The sequence below is a fragment of the Mustela putorius genome, unplaced genomic scaffold (genome assembly GCF_011764305.1).
Source record: "Mustela putorius furo isolate JIRA1106 unplaced genomic scaffold, ASM1176430v1.1 tig00537301_pilon_pilon_pilon, whole genome shotgun sequence".
NCBI classification, from domain to species: domain Eukaryota; kingdom Metazoa; phylum Chordata; class Mammalia; order Carnivora; family Mustelidae; genus Mustela; species Mustela putorius.
In genome coordinates this window covers 1,611,525-1,634,339 of record NW_025422439.1, presented here as the reverse complement: position 1 = coordinate 1,634,339, position 22,815 = coordinate 1,611,525, and the positions used below count along the sequence as shown (strand labels likewise).

Here is a 22,815-nt window from a genome sequence, read left to right as displayed (position 1 = left end):
GGCAGAACCTGTGAGAGTGTATTTCCAGCCAACTTACTTCTTTGACTTCCGAGAGGAGCCAGGCACATGATATCCAGGTTTGCACTTGTACTTGCAGAAAGAGCCCACCTTGTGCTTGTTCTCACGGCACCGGGCCGTCTGGAGGTCGGCGTTGGGCACCGGGGGCGGAGCTAGGCACATGAGCTCACACAGGGCCTCCGGGAAGGACCACAGGCCGTCCTCCATACAGGTCAGGAGGCTGTTGTTGCCTAGAGGACACAGGCAGGCAGGGTTAGCAGATGGGGCAGGGCGGACAGCCAAGCTAATTTACGAGCTACCTGGGCTTCACTAAACTGGAAAAAGCCAGAGGGTCTTGCTCTTGGAATTCCAGCCCCTTCAGATTACAACTGAGGGCCTCCAGGAGATGGAGGGCATTGTGACATAGAGAAGATCTAGCTTGGGGAGGAACTCACCCCCCACAGGCAGTAAACTAAAATTCCAGGATCCCAACTCCCGATCTAGAATCTCTTCTACTGCATAGGAAAGAGACCTTCATGCTCCTTCCATCCATCCTCCTGGCTCTGCCAGGTGGGGGCCCGAGCCTGGAGGGGAAAGTACATACTCCGTCTAGTGATTGACGAAGCAGGCGCCCATCAGAATCAACTCTGAGTTCTGACATCAGGATGCCGTGTGCCGTGGAGCTGCCAGCTGCTCCTCCCCGTGCCCCACGCCCCTGTATTGCTCCCAGCCCCCCTTGTGCCTGGAAGCGATGGCACCGTGGTATCTGGAGGCTTGATACTTTTTTGCAGGCCCGGTGTTCAGCGAAGTTGTGCCGGAGCAGCTGAGAGCGGGTGCTCCCCTGCAGCCTGTGCCAGCTGCAGCAGACATGCTGATTGCCTCCCGGGAAGCTAGCTTGATGGGGGATGGTGCAAAGGAAAGAAAACCAGGAGGCATGGGGCTTTTCATTGCCAGGTCATATATTATCGATGTGCAGCCTACCCCAAAACCCTGCCCCAAGACAATCAGAGATGGACCCAAAGCCTGCCTTTCTCAATCCAACGCTCCTCTCCGCGGTTATGACTGAACGGTGTTGACAAGTGGGGCTGTATTCACGTGGGAGGCTGTGGGACGGGAAGGAGGGAGGAGTGGAAGGGTGCAGGGGTAGGGGTGAAGCTGACATGAGCTGTGTCCTCTGAGTTAGTCCTCTGAGTTAGTCTCACAGCGGGCTCATAGCTGGATGACGCATATTTGGGAGCAGAGACCCGGAAAGCCAAGTGACCTGACCAAGTCCTCGTAGTTAGTAAAATGATGAACTATCATCCAAAAAGCATCTAGGCATGCCGGCTATGTGCCAGCGGCTCTTTTGTGTGCTGGGACATAGCGATGAACAAAACAGAAAACCCCCAGACCTTGCCCTCTTGCAGCTTCGATTCTAGCATGCTAGGGAGACACCCAAGAAACTGCACAAAGAAATACACTGTTGGGTGTGCTAGAAGGCAGTAGGGTCTCTGGAGACAGAGACAGCAGGACGAAGATGAAGCAGGGAGTGCTGCGCCCTTCCCTGTAGGCTCCTTGCTTCCCTGACCCCATTCACGGTCTTCTTTCTCCTTCTGTGTCAGTGTGACCCATCTGGTGAGCACGAGCCAACCTAGTGTCTGTGAACCCCACAGAGGATTCCGTGCTGATAAACAGTGATGCTGCAAACTACAGAGATTTCTACGTCAAATGGAGGATGATTCATTTGGGCTCCATAGAAGCAGAGAGGCTTCTAGAACACCAGAGACTTCAAATGGATTTTTGAATTGCTTTTGTGATTGGGGTAGTGTTTTGGGGTGTGTAGGCATAGCCAAAGCTATGGGAGAAACTAAGGGAGAGAGAGGGGGAAAGAAGTTATGAAACATACAGGGTGCATACCCTCTCTGAGTTCCCCAAGAAGGATAAAATATCGGTGGAAAATGTGTTAGGACTCTTGAAAGCATACCCCATCAGCTACGCAAATTATACATTGTGGAGTGGAAGTCATGGTCCTCCGGTGGCAGGAGAACAGAAAAATTGTGAAATGGTCATCGAGAGAGGAAACGCAAGCCAAGAATGTCAATTCTGGGAAAGGGTACGTGGGAGCTGGCTGTGTACCACAGTCCACAGAAGAATCACGCTAATGGAGCCTCTGGTGGTTCAGGACCATGGACATGCCCTCACCCCACCGATGAACAAAATCCCGGAGATGCAGACGCCTCGCTGCACAGAATCGGTATTTCCATGATCCAGCTACAGTCACTACTCTATACTCACCATGTGGCTTTGAAGAAAGCCGGGTATGCCACACGCTATCCATGTCCTGCCCTCATCCCCTTGGCACTGACCTCTCTTCCCCAAAGGATGGTCCCCGTACCTGTAACCCTGTGCCAGAGGCCTTTTGCTGTAGTCCCAAAGGGACAGCTCCCGGTGCTGGGGCTTCAGTGCTGCAGGAGTGGCATTAGTTCTGAGTAAGATTCTACCCTGTCTTCCATAGTTCCTCAAAGGGACTGAGCTCTGCTTGCCTACAGCAGGACCTGGCTCTCAAAGAGACTCTGGATGCTTCTGTCACGTCCAAGCTTCCCTACCTCATTCCCTACCTGCATTTCCTGGGGGAACATGACTCCAGGCAACAGGGGCAGACATTTCTGAGCCCGGGGTTTCTGGTTGGGGCTAACAGTGCTGATGTCACAGACGGGGTTCCAAAAGGTTATGTGACCCTGAACCTTCATCTGTTCATCTTCTAAAGTCAGGAAAATAAATTGTGCTCAGCCTGTCTATGAATGTGCCTCAAGAAATTCTGGTCTCTAACAAGCATTAACATAATTGTAAATGTGCTGTCAAAGAGATGTGGCTATTTTTATTATTTTATTCAAAAGATTACCCAGAAGACCAAATCTCTTTGGAGTGCCTTGAAGATAGAAATTAACCAAGGGCAGATTAGAAGGAGAGAAACACCAGGAGACCTAACGTCTGGTTCTGTTAATACCTCGTACACAGTGTGCCTGCATCCTAAGGCCAGGGAATGGACTAAGTTCATTCTTTTAGTGCCAGCACCTAGCCTAGTGCCAAGCACACTATAGGTCCTTAATACCCATTTGTAAAATGCATGAACTATTATGGATCTACATGTGACCTTGAACAAGTCACCTAATCTCTCTGGCGTGAAGCCAAAGTGGTCTTTGAGTTCTTGCAGCTCTAACATCTTAGGATGGGAATGAACATTGGCCACTGTATTGTTTTGAGAAAACACAGATGCAGCCAGAGGGACTGGAAGTGGACATGCAAGCCCTCGGGAGGCTACATCAGCCAAAGGCTAGTACTGCAAGAACTGGGAGTAGATTCAGTTTCATTGCTCTTGATGGGAAATAGACCTGAACAGAAGTTACAGAAGAGGAAGAGGAAGAAAGACAGGACATGTAAAGAAGTCCTTGTGTACAAGGTCCTGGGCTAAGTGAGGCAGGAAATGAGGCCATGGAGGATTTTAGGATGGTTGTTTTCCCAACAATAGCCAACTGGACCTTCACCCAGCACTCAGAGGGGAAAGCCGAAGCAGAAGAGATGGAGTCATCAGGAGAAGCAAGCAAAGCCTCTGCCGATTTTAGTTCTGAAAGCACACTGCTAGGATCCCGGGACGCCAAAGAGTCAAAGAGAAAATCTGAGCTGGGCTTGGCAGTCCAGGAAAGCATGTCGTTTGCTCAGCTGAACTGGATTCTTCCAGCTCTAGCTGAGGTGAATCGGGTTATATTTTGATTATTTAATCGTCCAGTTCTCCCCTAAGTGTCTGAAAGGAAGGCTACCAATAGCTGCTTATAATTCAGCCCAGGAGGCAGGGCCACCTTGACCCTCCTAATAACCTAATTTGTCATTAACCCCATTTTGTAGGTGAGAAAACTGAGTCCGTAGGAGGGAACATGAGTCGCTTGATCTAGAGTCGGGGCTCCCTCCAGGTCTGCCTGACTCCTAAGTGCTCTCTTGGAACTTTTTCCCATGAGCACAGCCAGAGAATGTCTCTTGGAATCAGGAGAATTTGGATGAGTGGAGAATCTCGAAACCAAGAACTGGTCATACAATAAGATTTCAGAACCTCCACCCCCTCCCCACTGTCCAGAATGGTGCCTCTCACTTCTAAATTTCTTTACCAAGGGGCCCAATTTGTCATTCCTCTTTAGGCTCAAGAGAAAGTGGCTGTTGTCAGATACAGTCACAGACAGGGATAAGTGACGGAAACCTTCCCAAGCAGAGAGAGAAAGGTGCCTGCAACGCTGGACACCTGTCACGAAGAAGAGGCTTGGGAATGCACATGGGAGACACAAATACATGATTGTGTATTCACCATATTGGCGGGAATGGCAGGCCTAGCTACGGGGTACCGTTTCTAGAGTAAGCACCCTTGCCCCAGTGCTAATGGTAATTCCTATGTATCCTTGTGTAAATGTCTTCCTCTCTCAGGCCTCAGTTTCCCCATCCCGAAATTAAATGATTCATCTTGATGACCCTGGGCTCCTCCCAACTCTGATGTTCCAGACTTTGATGGAGTTCTGGGTTCAGGGACAGGCTTTAGGAAAGGTTAAAGGGCTTCTGAGATAGCAGGTAAGAACAGATTCCACTCTCGAAACCTGAGCAATCGCTCAAGATTGGAGTGAGAGAGACAGGAAGAATTACTTAAGAGATGACATCTCAGCACTGCTTACATCAAAAAGCGGCCTCACAATGGACAAGCCCCCTCTCTACTGTGACCCTCAGGTCCCCTGGCATAATCTGAGAAGTGGTCTCTCATCAGTACTTGGCAGTGTTGTGGTCCCAGTGACATCCTAGACCATCCTGGACCCTCACCATCCCAAAGACTAGAGTGACAGATGGAGAAAGCAGCGGTTTCTTAGGAGTCGTACGAGAGTTTCTGTTGGGGTCAAGGGATGACCCTGTTTTTGTGGGGAAGATGCCTCAGGGACCTTCAGGGCCTGGCTATCTGCTTTTGAGAAAGAACAGAAGAGAAAATGTGCAGCGAGGAAAGTCATAACAGGTTTCTGCAGGGGGAAGTGCTGGGTGAGGAAAGGAGCTGAGAGCAGGCACAAAGGTTCCCCACAGGGCACTGTGGGATGTGGCCACTCTCTGCGTTCCCCCAGCTCACATTCCTGTCTTCGGTAAAGTCTGAGAAACCAAGAAATGCCCACTGCTGTTGGGTATCCTCTGGAAACAAGTGGAGAGGCTGAGTTTTCAATCTGAGGTTGGAGAGGCAAAGCAGACAGAAAAGGCAACAAGAACCAGAAGCACACAGTGGGCCTTTTAAAAAGATCTTTGAAGGAGGAAGATGTGCTTACTTTACATTTTTTTTAAAGATTACTTATTTATTTGGGTGATCTCTGCACCCACCACAGGGCTCAAACTCACAACCTCAAGACCGAGAGCTCCTTGCTCTTCCAAATGAGCCAGCCCAGAGCTCCAAGGTATGCTTGCTTTTAGCCCTACTCCACACTCAAGTGCACCCAACACAGTTGAGTTGAGGTTGACGAGTGATGTAAGTAATGTGGTATATTCAGCCTTTTAATTAAACATTTATGATTTTGAAGTTTTGTTGTTGCTGTTGAACTTGAGAACATATTTTCCCTCTGTTTTTGTAGCTTCTGTCTATACGGGTAGTGCTCCCTAGGTAAAGGGTCCTGGCAGAAGGGACCCTGAGGCTTTGAGTTAGCAGGATATTTTACATACATCTTGAAGAGGGCTCAGAATTTAAGTGAAAGTAGGGATATTCAAGAAAAATTCACTGGAAATAGAAGGGGGGAGTCATTTTGGGGGGTTACCCACAGTCTACCAGTTCCCTGGGGGCTACACGTTACTGCCTGTCCTGGGTGCTGGCTACCTGGCTGCCAACATTTAGCCTCTGGGTCCTGGGCAGAGTGCCGAGGAGGGAATGTGTCTCCACAGCCCCCAGGACTAAGGGCTCCATGAGACGGAGGTGAGGGCTGGGAGAGAGGCCGCGGCACAGCTCACAAGGGCGCCCCTTGGGGTAGGTCAGTATTTATTAAGCACTTTCTCTGGTTCTGGAATCTTACACATACCTTCTCTTTCAGGCCTCAATCTTGACCCTTCAAAGTGGGCCCTTCTCCACCCATTTTACAGATGAGAGCACTGAAGCTCAGAGCCATGAACTAGCTCTTTGAATCTCAACAGCAAGGGCAGAGCCAGGAGTGGAATCCCAGTCTGTCGGATTCTAAGACAGTGCTCTTTGGCTTCAATCATGTTGCTAGGAAAAGCAAATTGAAGGGAGGAAAGGAAATCAAACAATAAATGGAGGGAAAGAGTTGTACTGTTCACCTCTTTACCCCTGGGTTGAGAAGGGGCGTTAACAAGCTCAAGAGAGCACTGGCGGGGCCTTCACCCAGCCCTCACTGCCTGCAGACCCTAGGAGAAGCATCCGAGCACTGGATGATGCTGACAGCCAAGGTGCACAAAATGCCAGTGGGGGGCGCCTGCGTGGCTCAGTTGGTTGAGCGACTGCCTTCAGCTCAGGTCATGATCCCGGGGGGCCTAAGATGGAGTCCAGACATCGGGCTCCCTGCTCGGTGGGTAGTCTGCTTCTCCCTCTGCCTCTGTGATCTCTCTTGCTTTTGTTCTCTCTCAGATAAATAATAAAATTAAAAAATTAATTAAAAATTTAAAAAAAAATGCCAGTGGGTCCCAGTGGGTCAGCGTGGCCACTGGAATGAGGCTTCTCTGCATTCTCAAGGGAAGAACAAAGTTGAGATCAACAGCTATCAAAATGATGATCCCCCTGGGGCCTCGTCTCCACAGCGGGGTCACCCCCCCTTCCACCATAGTCAGCAGAGAAGCAACAGCAGAAGGGTCTCAATCACTTTGATAAAGAATCATTAATAACAGGGCACTTGGGTGGCTCAGTCAGTTAAGTGTCCAACCCTTGATTTCAGCTCTGGTCATGGTCTCAGGGTTGTGAGTTCAAGCCCTGTGTTTGGCTCTGCACTCAGTGTGGAGTCTACTTGAGATTTTCTCTCTCTCTTTCCCTATGCCCCTTCTCCCAGCTTATGAGCACATGCATGTGCTCTCTCTCTCTCCAAAATAAATAATTATTATTATTTTTTTAAAGATTTTATTTATTTATTTGTCAGAGAGAGAGAGAGAGAGAGAGCGCAAGCACAGGCAGACAGAGTGGCAGGCAGAGTCAGAGGGAGAAGCAGGCTCCCTGCAGAGCAAGGAGCCCGATGTGGGACTCGATCCCAGGACGCTGGGATCATGACCTGAGCCGAAGGCAGCTGCTTAACCAACTGAGCCACCCAGGCATCCCAATAATTATTTTTTTTAAAGAATCACCTTTAGCGACAATGGGGTCTATGATAATCAATGCTAATTTACACACTGTTCCTTCCAAGAGGTCTCTTCCTGAGAAGAGAAGTGTGATTACTTGGTCTGGAGTCATGAACACACCCCACCTCTGGGCCAACAGAAGGACTCGGAAAGCCTGAAAGGTGGAAAACAGTTCCCACTGTCTTCACCTCTCCAGAGCCTGCATCTTTAAGGTACCTCACCAGAAACATCTATAGCTCCTGTACTCAAGTCATACTGGGTTAAAAATGAGGGGACCTAAAGGCTGCATCCCATGAGTGCTTCCTGTTTTTCTTTTGGGGTTGTTTAAGAAGATAACTTGGTCTTTCATTCACCTCTCAAAAGAAACATTTCCTGTGGTATGACTTTTATCAATGTATCCAGCCATCCAGTCAAAACACTTTATTGAGTCTTATTAAGTGAAGATTCTGGGCTTGCTGACAGCAATGGGAAAATGGATTAGATGTAGCCACTGCCTTCTAGGAACTCATGTCCAGTAATCATTGGGAGTTCTGTCTCCCCCTGAAAATCTGGGGAAACAACGGACTCTCTCTAATCATCAAAATGCCTGAAACTCATGAATACATAGTATTATATCTAAGTTCAAGAGAATTCATAGACCTCCCCTCTGTCCCCCAACCCCATGGGAGTCCACTATTCCCACACAGTAGAGTGACGGCGGGACCTTTGCTTGGTGGCTGGACCCATCTGAAGGACCCCTGCTTGAGGGAGATATCATCTGGGGTGTCTGATAAAGGGATGACAGTCCCTCTGATAAAACAAGGAAAGGAGAGCGCACCTCTGAGAAAAGAGGATATAGATCTTTCTCGACATATAATGGGGTGGCCTCCCAATAAACCCATCCTAAGTTGAAAATATTGCAAGTCAAAAATGCATTTGTATGCCTCACCTACTAAACATCCTAGCTCAGCCCAGCGAACCTTAAACGTGCTCAGAAGACTTACATTATTAGCCTACAAAGTGGGGCAAAATTGTCTCATGCAAAGCATATGTTATAATCAAGAGAGGAATATGTCATGTGATTTATGGACTACTCTACTGTAAGTGGCAGACAGAATGGCTGTGTGGGTATCTGCTATGAAGGGTCACCGCCCAGCACCCCGAGGCTGTGCTGGACCACATATCGGCAGCTCAGAATTCAGAGTCGGGTGTCGACTGAAGACACACCGCTTTCTACACCACCAAAAACTTGTTAAGTTGAACCATTGTAACTTGGAGATCATGTCACGTCATGTCAAACCCTAGTGTTTGGACTGGAAGCCAAGAGCATTCTTTCTGGAAATAGCACTAACTTGCTCTGTGATTCTCTCCATGTTCCTTCCTTCCTCTCTCACTGGACCTTGGTTTCCCCATGTTTCCAAATAATCAGTTATTCAACACGAGCTCTGAAAACCCTTCTGGTCCTGACGTCCTCGGTCAGCCAGGCTGGCCTCTTCTCCCGTATGTCTGACTCTGCCTCACTCACTCCAACACCTTGGGGCCTTGCCCAGGAGCTCTCCAGCAAGGGCTTCCTGCCCATTTCCTCTTTCCTCCTAAAGAGGAGCAATGGCTTTGGTGACAGACACACCTGGGCCCCCACGTGGATGCCACTGTGGAGAGAGTGGCCTTGGGCAAGTTCTTTAACCTCTCTGAGGCTTCGTGTCCTCCCCTGGGAACAGGGCTGTAATAATAAGACGCATCTCTTAGGCTTACTGGGCCCTAATCCTATGTAGTGAGCCAGTCGTGTCTGTTCCAAATCTTCTTCTAATCTTTTTATTCCTCCCTCCCTCCCCCGCTTCATTCCTTCCCTTCTCTCTTCTGTAAGACTTGCAAGGACCCTGGAGGAGAATTCACTGCCGTCTTAGCCACACACTGCTTTCTCCTTGGCTGCAGAGCAAAACAGTGCACATGCGTTCCCTCCATTGGTAGAGGGAAACCAGAAGGGCAGATAAAAGCCCGCCCAACCCCGGGTGTCGGAGACCTGGGGGAGTGCCTGGGAGCAGCCTCCGGGTGTCCCACAGAGGAAGCAGGGCCCACCGAGCCGAAGGCTCCTCCTCCATACCTTTCAGCTGCGCAGGGTGACGGCACTGGAAGGAGCATTTGCTGCCAAAGGTGGTGCCTTGAAGGCAGGAGAAGGACGCAGCGTGGACGTGATGCTGGTCCGGGACGCCGCAGTCCACTGGCTCGCAAGCCACCTGTTTGTTCCACTTGCCCTCGCTGCAGGTCACCGTCACGCTGGGTCCCACCTGGAAGGCAGAGGTGGGGATAATAAGCAGACTGCCGCCAGATGTGGGGGACACCTCTTCTACCCCACGCAACAACTTGGGAGTCTCCTCCTGGAAACCCATGCTGAACTGTAACTGGCTTTTAATGAATTAGGTGTCTCGGTTCCCATTCTTCAGATGCAGACACTGAGGCGCAGAGACACTGGTTAGCTCCAAGTGACATGGCTGTAAAGAGGGTACGTGGGAACCGAACCTAACAGCTGCACTCCGAACCGCTCCCTGCCGAGTCTCCCAGATCAGCGTTCCCATCGTGCTGATGAGAATCTCGGGACTCAGACTCCTGGGGCCTGATGACTTCTTTCATGAACTGGCCCATGAAAAATGGCACAACATTTGATTCACTGGCTCTTGATCATCATACCTTTTCCTGGCTCTGCAGGAGGCAACAGGGAGCTGCTTCAGTGTTTGGCATCGAGTGGGCAGTGCCCTGGGATATGGGATATGTTTGTCCCCTGTGCTGGACACCACAGAAAAGTCCCTTTCCTTCCTTGAGCTCTTGCATTGGCACTGAACCCCGGGCTGCTCTAGGAGCCACTCCCTGCTCTGAGATCGTTGAGAGAGGTAGACGTGAGCTTGGGACAAGCCTGGGAAAAGCAATGAGGGTCGACAGGGATTGGATCCAAAGGAGAAGATGGCAGTGGTGCATGGGTGGAAGGGTGAGGCCGGGCTTCCGAGCCAAGGGAGGGACCGCCACGGGCAGCCCACAGCCTGCTGTTCAAGGAGGAAGCCGCCAGATCCCAGGGGACGGGGGATGCCAAATGTTGATCCGGGGTTTTAAAAGCAAAGGACATTTTTCCCCTCTTAAGCACACATCAAAGGCAGCAGAGGTCCCTCCGTGCCAAAACAGCCTAATTGTTTCCACAGGAGTTCAGACCTGCCATGTCCGACACAAGGAAGTGGGTGTCTAAGACAAGCAATTGGGGACCCTGGGGCTGCCTCGACAGGGGACTCTGTTTCAGCGCAGAAGCTCCATGCCACAGGAGTGTCCCTGTGTGTCTGCAGCAGGAAGGGGAAGCCTGCTGGCAGGGCCCCAGGAAAGGCTGCCTCTAGTGGCAAAGCTCTGGAACCCTCAGATCTCTGGGATTCATTGCCCCAGTGCCCACTCTGAGACCCCACGGCAGCGTCTGGCTGCAGCAGTACTCCACCATGCCCCTTGTGCCTGACACTGCCCTGGTCCATGAGCAACTCCTATGGCTTGTGACGGCTCTTCCCGTGGCTGGTCTCACCGCCGGACGCCATGCCATACCCAAGCGGACAGCCAGAAGGACCTTGATCCACCACCATCCGACCACGTCACTGTCTTCAAAAGCTCCCCGTGGCCCTAAAGATCGACCCCAAACCTCCTGGGCAAGCGAACCAGGCCTTGACCGGAAGACCCTGCCTGCCCCGCCAGCCTCACTGCTTGGGTGAGTTTAGGGGAGGGGAAAAGATCTGTCTGGGGCATACTCTTTCTTAGCCACAGGCCTTCCCATACCATTTCCCATACCACTTCCCATACCTTCCCATACCTGTGCCCCCAGAACCCATTTCTTGCCCCTCCTCAGGGCATACCCCTGTGCCCATCCATCCGTCTGGTTCTCTGTTTCCCAGTCACTTCCAGGGTGAGTCCCCCCGGGCTTCCACCACACCCGGCACCTGCCTCGACCGGCGTTCATCACACGGTGCCATCATGACTCACTCCCTGCCCGTTCCCGGCAACGGTCCTCCTCCTTGGGAGGAGGACGCGGGTTTATCTCAGTGACATTTGTTTTTTGCTCTAGCACCTACCACGGCATCTGGTTCCTGGCGAACAGATGCTTTGCAATCTGTTTTATGATGACAGTGAATGAGTGAGCACCTCATTGACAGAGGGCTCCCCTCTTTCTAACGCGGCTCCTTCCCCTGCAGCGGAGCTCGGCCTGTGAGGGTTTCCTTCCCGAGGGCTCCGCATGGGCCTTTCCACATTTGCAACCCCCAACAAAGACTGACACGTGCTGTGTGGGACACTATTCCACACGGGAACTGTGGTCTTGGAAATTCCAGGTTCACGGGTGGATGCATTCTGTCAACACGTATTTATTGCGTCTTTGCTGGGTGGGGGGCACTCTTCGAGAAGCTCCACTCCAGGCCAGCCACCCCCCACCCTGGGGGCTGGAGAGGGGCTCCGAGCCCAGCACCTGCACACACCTGGCTCTTAATGAGCTCGTCGTCCCGCTGTATCTGGAGCACGTAGCCCGTCCGGCAGCTCACGGTGCAGCGGGCGCCGTGGTAGCGGTCACTGCTGGAGCAGTTGAGAGACGCGTTCTCCACGGCCAGCTCCGGGCAGTCGGAGGCCTCACATGCGAAGTGCACACAGCTGGTGGGGGGGAAGCAGCAAGAGGGTAAGTGGGGGCTTTCATACCCACCGCACGCTGGCGGGAAGGTCAAAGCTGATGCGTCTGGCACCAAGCTGAACGCCAGCCTCTGTATTTGGTGACAGTACTCATTTCAGAGGGGTGCAGTGAGCATGAAAACAGAGAGAGCATAGGACAAGCACAGAGCACAATTCCCGGCCCACAGAAACACTCAACAGGCGGTCGCTCATAGTGTAAACAAGTCTGTGCTCTAGTACCTAGCACCTGGGTGGCGTTGGGCAAGGTACTCCCCTCTCTGAGCTTCAGAGAGTGCTCATATGGGGCCAAACCAAAGGGTTGTGAGACTCAACGGACGTGCTGAAGGTAGAACTCTCTTATAAACTGTAAAGCAAGGCATGAACTGTTAGTAAGGTCGTACAGAGATCACGCCTTACTTCTTGCTGTGGCTGCCGTTCTAACCTTCCTGCCAATTTGAATGCTACCCACTCTTCAGTCCCAGCCCCATGTAAATGTCTACAGGAAGCTTCCCCGTGTCCCCGGGGAGGGGGGGGGCTCCCTGGCAGGCCTCCTGCCCTCCTTTCTCTAAATGGCCTCACACTTCATGCACTGAAAGCACAGGGCCTGGGTGCCCACCATGTGCCAGAATGTGTGCTAATCCTTAAGGAAATGGAAATCTAAAATCCCTGAGCTAGATGATCTTTCCCCTCCTGTTCCTGTTACACAGACACGCAGTAACTTTAGTGACTGTTCACCGATCGCTTAGGTACATGAGCTCACTCAGTCCTTACAACACCCCTATGAGCTAAGTGTTACTCATTTTATAGTTGGAAAAATCGGGGACCAGGGAGATCAAGTTACCTGTTTAAGCTCCCACCCAGATGTGTGACTCCAAAGTCCTTGTTGTTAACCTTGCCCCACACCTGGACTAGAACTTCCCTGAGGGTAGAGAGATAATGTCTGTTTCATCTCCCTGTCCTCTGATTGCAATAAAGCAGCTAGGCCTCCTGTCGGGATTTCCTAAATGGTGGCAGTGTGCGGCAGCAGCGCTTTGCACTTAAAGCACTTTGAGGAGGTTGAGACATTGACTGGGAAGAGTGAGAGTGTGCTGGGGCCAGTTTTCGCTAACCTTTGCCTCTCTGACTCTGTCTACCCCAACGCCTGGCACACGGTGTGCGCACAGAGCTCGGGGACAGCGAGCCATTGCTGGGCAAACCAGCTTCAGAATAAAGTCCCCATTTGTTTTCATGGTGCCCATTTCAGGAGACCCTGCTGGGGGCTTTAGCTCAGGAGCCTGCTGAGAGTCACAGTTGGAGTGGCATGGAGCTAAAAGCCTCCAAACATCACAGATGGCCTTTAAAAACAAACAAACAAAAAACAAAAAACTCAGGAGAGGGGAGCACCTGATTAAGGTCTTGGTCCCACACCAACGTGGGCTTTGCCTCTCCACATACCCCCTTTCGGAAGCGGAGAGGGATAAAAGTGACACCTGCGGAGATGTTGAGTTCTCTGTCCTCCTTCCTGGTCCTGATGGCCTCGCCCAAACTGCGTCCGGTGCCCTGGGGAAGCCTCCAGGAGCATTTCTGTGGACTCAGAGCAAGGGCTCTGACACCACACAATGCATCTGTTCATGATGTGTAAGGCCTGGGGGCAAGAGCCACATGGTTCCAATTTAAACAGATTTACTCCGCAAGTTACCAGCTCCCAAGCCAGTCTTCTGACCTATGCCTTCCAGTGTGGCCATGCTTGCTCTACACTCCTGAGATGAAGACTGGGAGGCTCCGGGCTGTCCTGGGCTGTGGGGGCCATGAAGAGAAAAGCAGCATGTGCCTGCTCCCCACCCCCATTTCTCTGCACGTTAATGTTCTTCCTAAGAAAAAGAATAGACTGGAAACAAAACTGGATTTGTTGACGTGGAAAGGGCACAGGCCTTAGCAACGGGGCAAATCAGAGTCCTATCCCAGCAATGCCATTTATGGGTTGTTTGACCTCGGCAAGTTACATCATATGCTGAGACTCCGTCTTCCCATCTGCAAAATGGAAGCAATAAGCCAATTCATCTCTCAGGAGTGTTAACGGGATAGCATGTCAGCCACTCATTCACCAATTCAACAGACCTTGAAGAGGAACCTTGCTATACTGTTCTAGACAATGGGACTATATAGAAGATGCCTGCCACCTGCAAATTTGAGGAGAAAGGACATGCGCTCCAGAAAAGCCATAAAGAAGCCTGTTTCAGATAGTTGTGTGCACAGAGAGGGCACTAAAGGTGAAATCATGGAGGATGACTGTTGGAAGATGACTTCCGTGACCCAAGTGCAGATGGGTCATGGAAGGAAGCCTCCACAAGGAAGGGACATCTGAACTAAAACCTGTATGAAATGAAGGGATATGCCATGCAGGGATCCCCAGCAGGGTAAAGAGCACGCACGAAAGTCCTGGACAGAATGGAACTCAGCATATTCGTATAATCAAAGGGCCCATGGGTGAGAAATACTTTAGAAACCATGATGCTGTAAGAGAATGTAGTTTCTTTACTCTGACTCTCTGGGCTGTAGAAGGAAAGTATCTCCTGGTCACATGAATTATCTGACCAAAAGTTTTCACAGTCAAAAGAATTGGTAGTACTGGATTAATAAATCAGCTTCCCCTACCCTACACACACAATTGCAGGACTTCTCAGAACCTTCAATATTCTGATACCCATATTGGATTTCTAAAAGGGGCTATGATTTTCCAAACTCTGATAACCTTTTCCAATAGGAGATTTCTGGGCTAGTGTCTTCCAGAACACACTGTGGGGACCGGGACATCCCTGTTTGCTCAGCACATCTGTGTGTGCCTGGCTTATAGGCTTGAAAATAGGGAGGATAGGGGGAAGGAAGGTCATGGGTACCAGCTATCAGCCACTGCATTTTATCCGCATCACCTGGCTTGCATCCTCACCATAACTCCTTGAGGTAGTACAATTACTCCCATTTTCGAGAAGAGGAATGTGAGACTCCGTGAGCTTAGCTGCCTGTCCAAAGGCCCTGTGTGTGGACAGAAACCAGTAAGGTCTGCCTGCCTGTCCTCCAAGCCCCTGCTCTTCTCTTTGCTTTCCAATGAAGTTGGAAGGGTGGTGGGAACACACTGTCCAAAAATGATAAACATTACCCCCACGTGCCCCTCCCAAATACCTCCCTGACACAGCCCTGTCATTGCTGAAACACAAAAACAAGGAACAAAAGAAAAGCCTCTGGCTTCGTTAAAAAAAAAGGGGGGGGGGATTTAATACCAGTGATGAGCAATAAAAAATAACAAAGGAAGGGGAAAAAAAGAAGACTCTTCTCAGAGGGAGGAAGCTGGCTGATCTGAGGGATGGGGGAGGGGACATAGATGCTTTTGTCAATGAAATTCTCACACCTGGGCAAAGATGGGGACACCCTCCCCCCACACAAAGATAATCAGATATTTAGAAATTGTCTTTTTTCCGTATATGTGTATGTATATATATGTACGTATATACACACACATACATAGACACACAAATATATTTATATGTGCACCTGTATGTAAATAAATATATTTATTTCTTTATAGACTCAAGTTCCACATAGAGGCATATCCTTAAGTGATTGAATAGCCAATCCCCCCACTGCTGTTCCCACAGCCCAGTGCTGCTGCCCCTCAGAACAATTTGTTACTTAAACTGTAACCCCTGGAGGATTTTGCTAGTTACCAAGCACATTTAGATATGGCCTTAAGAAATACATATACTGGCAACAGGTCTTTGGGGAGAAGGACGATGCCCCGTGAAGGGCAGCTGGGGATGCCCGGCTTGCTCAGGGCGGAAGGTTGCCCCTTCACAGAAGCCGGGCAGCCGGGAATGCCCGGTCAGCTCAGGGTAGAACGAAAACCACCTGCTCCCCTTATCCGTTAGTGCTCCTTTCTCTTCCCAGAAGCGCCCGGTGTTAGTTAGATGAGTCCTTTGAATGTGTTTAACTATAAACTTCATCCTCCTTCTTGCTTGTCTGCAAGACGGGATTAATGTTTGACCTTCATCAATCCTCCTATTCGCTATTGTTTTCTATCTAATAAAAGTGAGACTGTGGAGTTGCTCGTGGCAGCAGTCCTTTTCGACTGTTGTCCCCTGCTCCCAGTCTCTTGCAGCTGACTTGGTTGTGCCTAATTCTTTCCCATCACCGACTGGAAGTGGCAGCCCAAGGCACTGGTCTCCAGACACAGACAGCAGAATGGGTGGGTATTGCTCAGGCAGAATACAGAAGACCAGCGGTAAAGGGCTGGTGAGGGTCCCACTCCTGGCTGTGTCCCTTGAGTCTTGGCTTAGCTCCCATATTCTGCTGCTTTGCTGCAACTACATTATGGGGCAGGGTGGGGGACAGTAAGTAACAGAAGGGGTTTGGTTTTTTTTTTTTTTTTAAAGATTTTATTTATTTGACAGAGAGAAATCACAAGTAGGACAAGTAGGCAGAGATGCAGGCAGAGAGAGAGGGAGGGAAGAAGGCTCCCCACTGAGCAGAGAGCCCGACGTGGGACTCGATCCTAGGACCCTGAGATCATGACCCGAGCTGAAGGCAGCGGCTTAACCCACTGAGCCACTCAGGTGCCCCCGAAGGGGGTTTATAAGTCACTTTGGGCTGCTCAGATGGAGACAGCGAATAAGACAGCATGTCCATGCTGGGAAGGGAGGGAAGATGCTCCTGGCAGGAGGGCCGCAGGGTCCCTGGGAAGTGAGACAGAGAAAGAATGATCAAGATAGGACTCCTGGTTCTCTGCCCAGGAATGCAGCGGCTGCTGACCCTGAAAGGGTCTCACACCCTGGAATCCTTGGAGCCAGGGAGGCGCTGGCCCAATGGTGATGAGGCAAAGTCAAGGTCTGCAGGGTCAGGATGGCAGCGAGCAGCTCTTGGGGTGCCCAAGGGAGGGAGGGGGGCCGGCAGAGCAGCAGCAGGTCACTCCTGGCTCAGGTGGCCCACAGCACCGACCCTGTCGTGTCTCCAGACCTACCCATGTCTTTACTACGAACACTCCTGGTAGCTAAATGTTGGCAACTTATTAAAGAAGAGAGGGCCAGACACAAGTTATGTGTGGTCCTTTCTGGCCTATTCGACAGCGGTCTTGAAACTTCTGATGAAGAGGAATGTGCTTTGCCCCAGGAGGCCTGAGAAGTGAATTCCAATGCCGTTTCTGCTGCTGAGCGGCTGGGTGGCTCGGGGGAGCTCACGTCCCTTGCTTGGACCTCAGATGAGAATGCAGAACCAGAGAACCTGGTGGAGGCCTCCCAGCTTTCAGCCACCACAGTTTTATGAAGACAAAACAACAGAGACATACAATCTCTGAGCTCTTGGGGAGAGCGAGAATAAATTTTGATAATCCTGATTATTGACAAGGATGTGGAAGCAGAGGAACTCCAGGGGACCTCTGATGGGAGCAGAAGTTGAACAACATCTTGGAGAAGAATCAGGAGCAACTGGTCCCGTTGAAGAGACACAGGCTCGGGCAGCTCAGTTCCATCCATGAGGCGTATCCCCCAGACCAGCAACTCCCAACAGGTGTTCTGAGAGGGGCTGATCCTCACGTGGGCTGCATAACTTAGGGAAGCCTGTGGTCTCTGGCCACAAGAAGCTTCTTCCTGGGCTCCGAATCTCACACGTGATTTTCCTATATGGTTATCTGATGGATATTCCTTGGGTGGGCTCCTGTAGGCACCTATCCTCACCCCCACCCCGCCCAATCCAAGTCCTTGCGGGCTGAAATGACTCAAGAATGTATGTCCTCCTAGAGCTGCCTTTCTCACAGTTAGCTCCCTGGCCGAACTGTCCTCCTCCGGGTGGGCTGGCATGGGAAGTGGGACGAGTTTGCGGTAGAGGGAGAAAGAATGCAAACAAACAATAAAGGGGGTTGGAGGAAGGAAGGAAGGTAGGAAGGAAGGAGGGACGGGAGTTTACTGATTGTGTAAGCACATGGCCCACTGGATTTTATAATAAGCTGGTTAGTCTCTGTTTAGAACCATAGGATAGTGTGTGTGTGTGTGTGTGTGTGTGTCTGTGTCTGTGTGTGTGTGTCAGACACACTGGAGCCTCAGTCCGTGAGTGCTGCTTTCCTCACGGAGTTAGCCTCTTAACTTCCCACCGCCATGGCTAAGCCCCCCGCCGTTCCCTCTTCCCCTTAGGTGTGGTGCTGCGATTTGGCTAGAATTCCAGGACTGGACCTCTCCCTGGAAACCCGATCCTGTTTTCGTGGGCCTCTGGATTCAGTGCAAGTGCTGCCCCGGGGACTGGAGAGCCTTGACTCTAGGTCAGAACCCACGGCCCGGATTGATTTTGCTCTAGGGATGCTCCTCTCCAGGCAGCCCGCGAGGCACCGCGCTGCTCTCCGGAGAAGAGAATGAGCACGGGAAGGGGAAAGGGTGGGAGAGGAGGCCGAGTGGGTGGGGACATTGGGGAAGGGCCAGCAGCGGCAAGAAAGAGGATCCGTGGGGACGCGAGGGCTGGAGGGCTGGCGGCGGGGGAGGCGAGGCGGGCCCCTCTCAGGACCCGGGAACCAGCTGAGAGTCAAGTGGGCTGTTTCTACCAGAGCCAGCTGAAGCGCGGGCTATAAAAAGTGATGCTATTTACCTTGGTGTTTTGAGAATGAAGAAAAACATCCCGTGGCTTTTTACAGTTGTTGCTTATTTTTCTTTTCTCGCCTCCTGGTTTGTTTGTTTTAATGCACTTGCACATTTGTGCGGTCCTGACTGTTTGGGTGAGTGCCTCTCCAGCTCTACAGGAGCCGCTGCCTCCTTCCCCAGCCCCTGGCCTCTGGAGCATCCCCCCCCCCAGCCCCGCAGCGGTGGCCCTGGGGGCTCGGCCCATCTCAGCCAGGTCCACGCTCAGGGCGGAGCCACGGAGGCCCTCAGGGCCACGGGCCCCTCACCTCGAGCTGTTCCCCTCACTAAATGCTCACCCGTGAGCAGTCCCCTTCTCTCCTGGACGTGCTTGACTCTGATGAGTACCTCTGATGAGTACCTCGTGGCTTTCAGGGGCAGACGAAGCAAGATTTTGCCTCCTACTGCCCGGATGGCCTTGACTCACTGTCTCTTGTCCACACCTCACAGGACAGGTGTGATAATGAAATAAAATAATGGATTCAGGTAATGAAGTGCCTGTCGGTGTCCTCCCCCTCCTTCTCCCTCCCGGCTCGTGGAAAGCACGGAATGTCAGAACTGGAATACCCCATCCTCCGCCATCATCCCATGGGTGGGGAAGCTGAGCCCCAGAGAGGCGGACTGACGGGCTCCTAGTCCTATAACCAGTGAGACCCTTTGTCCCTTCCCGGTGCTCTCCTGCCACCAGTCAGAGAACCCAACAGCTGCAAAAAAGTTGATTTGTTTCTGAGCTGAGACACTTTGAACTGTTTACTTCGGGCACAGGAACTGTTAATTAAGAATTCAAAGAAGCCAGTGCTGGCCTCCGTCAGCTTGCCCGTCCGTGGTCCCGGTGGCTGGTTAAGGACGGGGAAAGAAAGCGCTGCAGAAAAGGTCTAATGGGTTGACGCTGCCCATCAACACTGTTTCCCTGGGTTCTGAGAATTGACTTATTTTTATAGTCTGGAGAGCCAGAGATGAAAAAGCCCCTTTAGTGTGAAATAGAACAGTGAGGGATATTTAAGGAGCTCTTTTGCCTCCGCACGATTGCAACAGACTTTGCACAACAGAAGCTAGAGACAGTGGGTGCAAAACAATGCGGGTTTTGCAACCACCTTTTGTGTCCCCTGTGGTGGCAGGGGCGTGGGAAAGCCGGTGTTGTGCTCTGCCCCCACCGCCCCGCCCCCAATCCTCTCCCTTCCTTGCTCCCAGGTACACAGGGCAGGGGGCGATTGCCTTTCAGTGGGCCTCACTCTGGGGGGAACCCACCAAGACCACGGCCCCCACCCCCCATGCCTCAATCTCTCTTTCTCCTTCTGGATCTCATTAAACAAACGTGAGAGTTGCTGTGGGAGCAGGGACCAGCTCTTCTTTCTCCCTTGGGGGCCCTGGAATTCTAGAGGGCAATGCAGGAGTGTGGACACTCTGGATGTCCTAGATGATCTCCAGAGCTTCTTTTGGCTTTAAGTGCTTCATGGGGCCTTCTCGGCAGAGAAGCACCCCTGTCAGATCAGCAAGTGGCCATAAATACCCCGTATTAATAGAGCAGCTTGGCATAGTGCCTCACGGTCCACGAGAGGGCCTTGCTCTCTGGCGCACCATTGAACCCCCATGACCCACCGGTGGGGTAGAGATGGTCGTCTGTTTATCCAAAAATGGGAAAGCAAGACTCAGAAAAGTTGTCATGGACACACACGCAAGAAGGGACACATTCAGACCCACATAAGAGTATCCCCCAAACTCTTACTCTTTCCAGGAAATTCCACCCTCTCTCAGCTCAGACAAGGGGCATTAGCAGACACCAGATCAGAGGCACGGGTGGGGGTAATGCTGGAATACGGTGAACGGAGACACAGAAAATACAGGCTCCCTCCATCCCCTAAATAAATAGTCCAGTATTTCCGAGCTGCAGGACAGCTAACCCACCTCTCTTCTCTTTGTCCAAATATGGATGCTGAGACCCAGAGAGGGGAAGCAATGTCTACCTCGCAAGCGAGCCATCGTCAGCACTGGGACTGCAAGCCAGGTGAGGGAATGTTTCCACCAGCGCACATTCCTGCTTCCCTCCCTCACCCCTGGAATCCAGAGACACGTGTGGGCCTCCCAGGCCCAAAGGCAGAGCCGGCCAGAGGCCAGAGGATGGAGCAGGGAGAAACACACAGACTTTTCACAGCCACACGCATGTCTACGCGGTTCCGGAATTCCTCCATCTGCTTCTGGCTAGCAAACGGCCCAGGGTATTCCGACACAGGGTCCCTTACCTCTGCTCAGCAGAGCTGTAGGTCTCCCCTCTCTGGCAGCTGCTCAGGGTGACGGGGTCAAAGTTGTCGAAGGAGCGGAGGGCCACCCCCGAGATGGCGACCAGGGGTGAACTGAAGCTCACACGAACCGCCCGGCTATGGTAGAAGGGCCGGCTGAGGTCATGTACCACAGGGATAATCAGGGGATTGTTCCTGCAGCTCAGGACATGGAGGCCTGTCAGGAGAGACAGAGGGCCGAGGGGCCAGGCTCATTACTCAAGGCCAGTCACGCCCTCCCCAACGGGCCCTTCCCGAAGCCCCCAGACTCTTTCATGTCACTGCACAAAAGCACCATTGGGTGGCCAGTGGGGATTTTGAGTTTGATTGAAAGTTTCTTTGTCTGCCTTTTTCTCTTGGTTCCAAATCTTTCCAATCCCTTTGCCTCCCTGCCCCCTAAGCTTTCCCTTCACCCAGCGCCCACAGCCTCTCTCCCTCCCCCAGGGGCCACCCCTCACAGAAGCATGGCGGGCCGCACCACCCTCCCACGCTGCAGTTTGTGCTGGATGGTCCGAGCTGCTAGTTTCCAGGCTGCCTTCCCAGTCAGCCGCAGAGATGGTGCACACCAGCCCCAGCAGCAGGCTGCCCTCATTTTTAGTCCAGGAACCCAAGAGCAGTCCCGCAAGGTCCGGACCGCAGTAGCCGGGCTGCAGAGGTGACCCTGGGAACCAGGGACAGGAAGTGGCCCCCAACAGCCAGCCATGTACAGTCCGTGCTGAGCCTGGGCTTGCCCCCATCCCAAAGCCCTCAGTTCTTTCTAGAATGGGGAACAGGTCCCCAGGCTTCGAGGAGCAAGGGAGGAGGCAGAGAGGAAGGGCATGCCCAGAGGAGGGAAGGGAATGCTGGCGTGTGGGATACAGTCGGAGAAACAGACACCGGCTCTGGGGTCGGATGGACCTCGGTTCACATCACGGCTGAGCCTACCTAATGATGGGAGTCCGGCAAGCTCCCAAAACTCACTTCCTGCAACCAAACTCAGGGCTGAATCCGTGTGCATCCCGGCAGGCCTGCACTGTTGGGGACGTCCAGTTCCCCATCCAGAAGGCGCCCTTCTCTGGTCCCTCAGAACAGCAAAGGCTCCCCAAGGGGTGCCAGGATCGGAGGACAGAGGCCGGGGGACACTGCGGGGAGGGACGGGGACACGTGGAAGCCTCAGACACTGGGTCATGGGATCCCAGCCGCTTCTGTGGAACCAGACCTTTCCCCACGCCTCAGAGCCCGCCGCAATGGCACGACAGCTAGGAAAATATTTGCTTCTCACTTAGGGAATTTTCTCTGGAATCCAGATAAGTCCAGAGGGGTTTTCTTTCTCTTCCTTATTCATATGACCCCCCCCCCCCCCGACCCCACCCCAACCCCATCACTTCCCTTGCCTCTAAAACTAACTAAATAAGTAAACATAAAAACAAAATAAAATCCTCTCCCTGCTCCCTGGGCTTCTGCTTGACCCTGAGATGACCCCGTGCCTGCTGGCTTCATACGGGTCTTTGAACCAAGCTCTCTGTGGAATGGCGCAGCCATAGCTGGGGAGGCCGGCCTCCGGGGCTGGCCTGGGATTCCAGACACTGGCAATGGCTACCCGGAGTTCGAGTGGAAATGTGGGAGGGACAACAGGGCTTTCCCAGTGCGGGCGCTCACGCGGGGCACTGTCACCACAGCCCTGAGGAATCCTTCTCGCTCTGACAATGACGTGGCACCGTTGGCCCCATTGTGTCTATGAGGAGAGCAAGATGCCACATGAGGGGCTCTGAGGTCAAGAAAAGCATGTACCTTCTTGAGCCGAGGGTATGGCAGGGACGGGACGGAAGCCCAGGCTGTCGGCCCTGGAGCTGGCGCTCTTTCCTCTGCCCCATGCACACATGGGTGCACAGACGGGTGTGCAAGTGACTGCCTGACGACTCTGGCCTTGTCCCTTACCCCAGCCCGGTGCGGAGGCAGCCTCT

General features: G+C 52.2%; 1 protein-coding gene across 1 annotated transcript in view; it reads right to left on the bottom strand.

Moving 5' to 3' along the window:
- PAPPA (pappalysin 1) overlaps nt 1-22,815 on the bottom strand; it is a 234,524-nt gene that overhangs the window by 41,965 nt on the left and 169,744 nt on the right. The window contains exons 13-16 of the mRNA XM_004774071.2: nt 20,837-21,050; nt 11,784-11,952; nt 9,395-9,578; nt 38-248 (exon numbers count right to left, since the gene is read on the bottom strand). Of these exons, the coding sequence (XP_004774128.2) occupies nt 38-248; nt 9,395-9,578; nt 11,784-11,952; nt 20,837-21,050 (778 nt within the window). The remainder of the gene's footprint in view (nt 1-37; nt 249-9,394; nt 9,579-11,783; nt 11,953-20,836; nt 21,051-22,815) is intronic.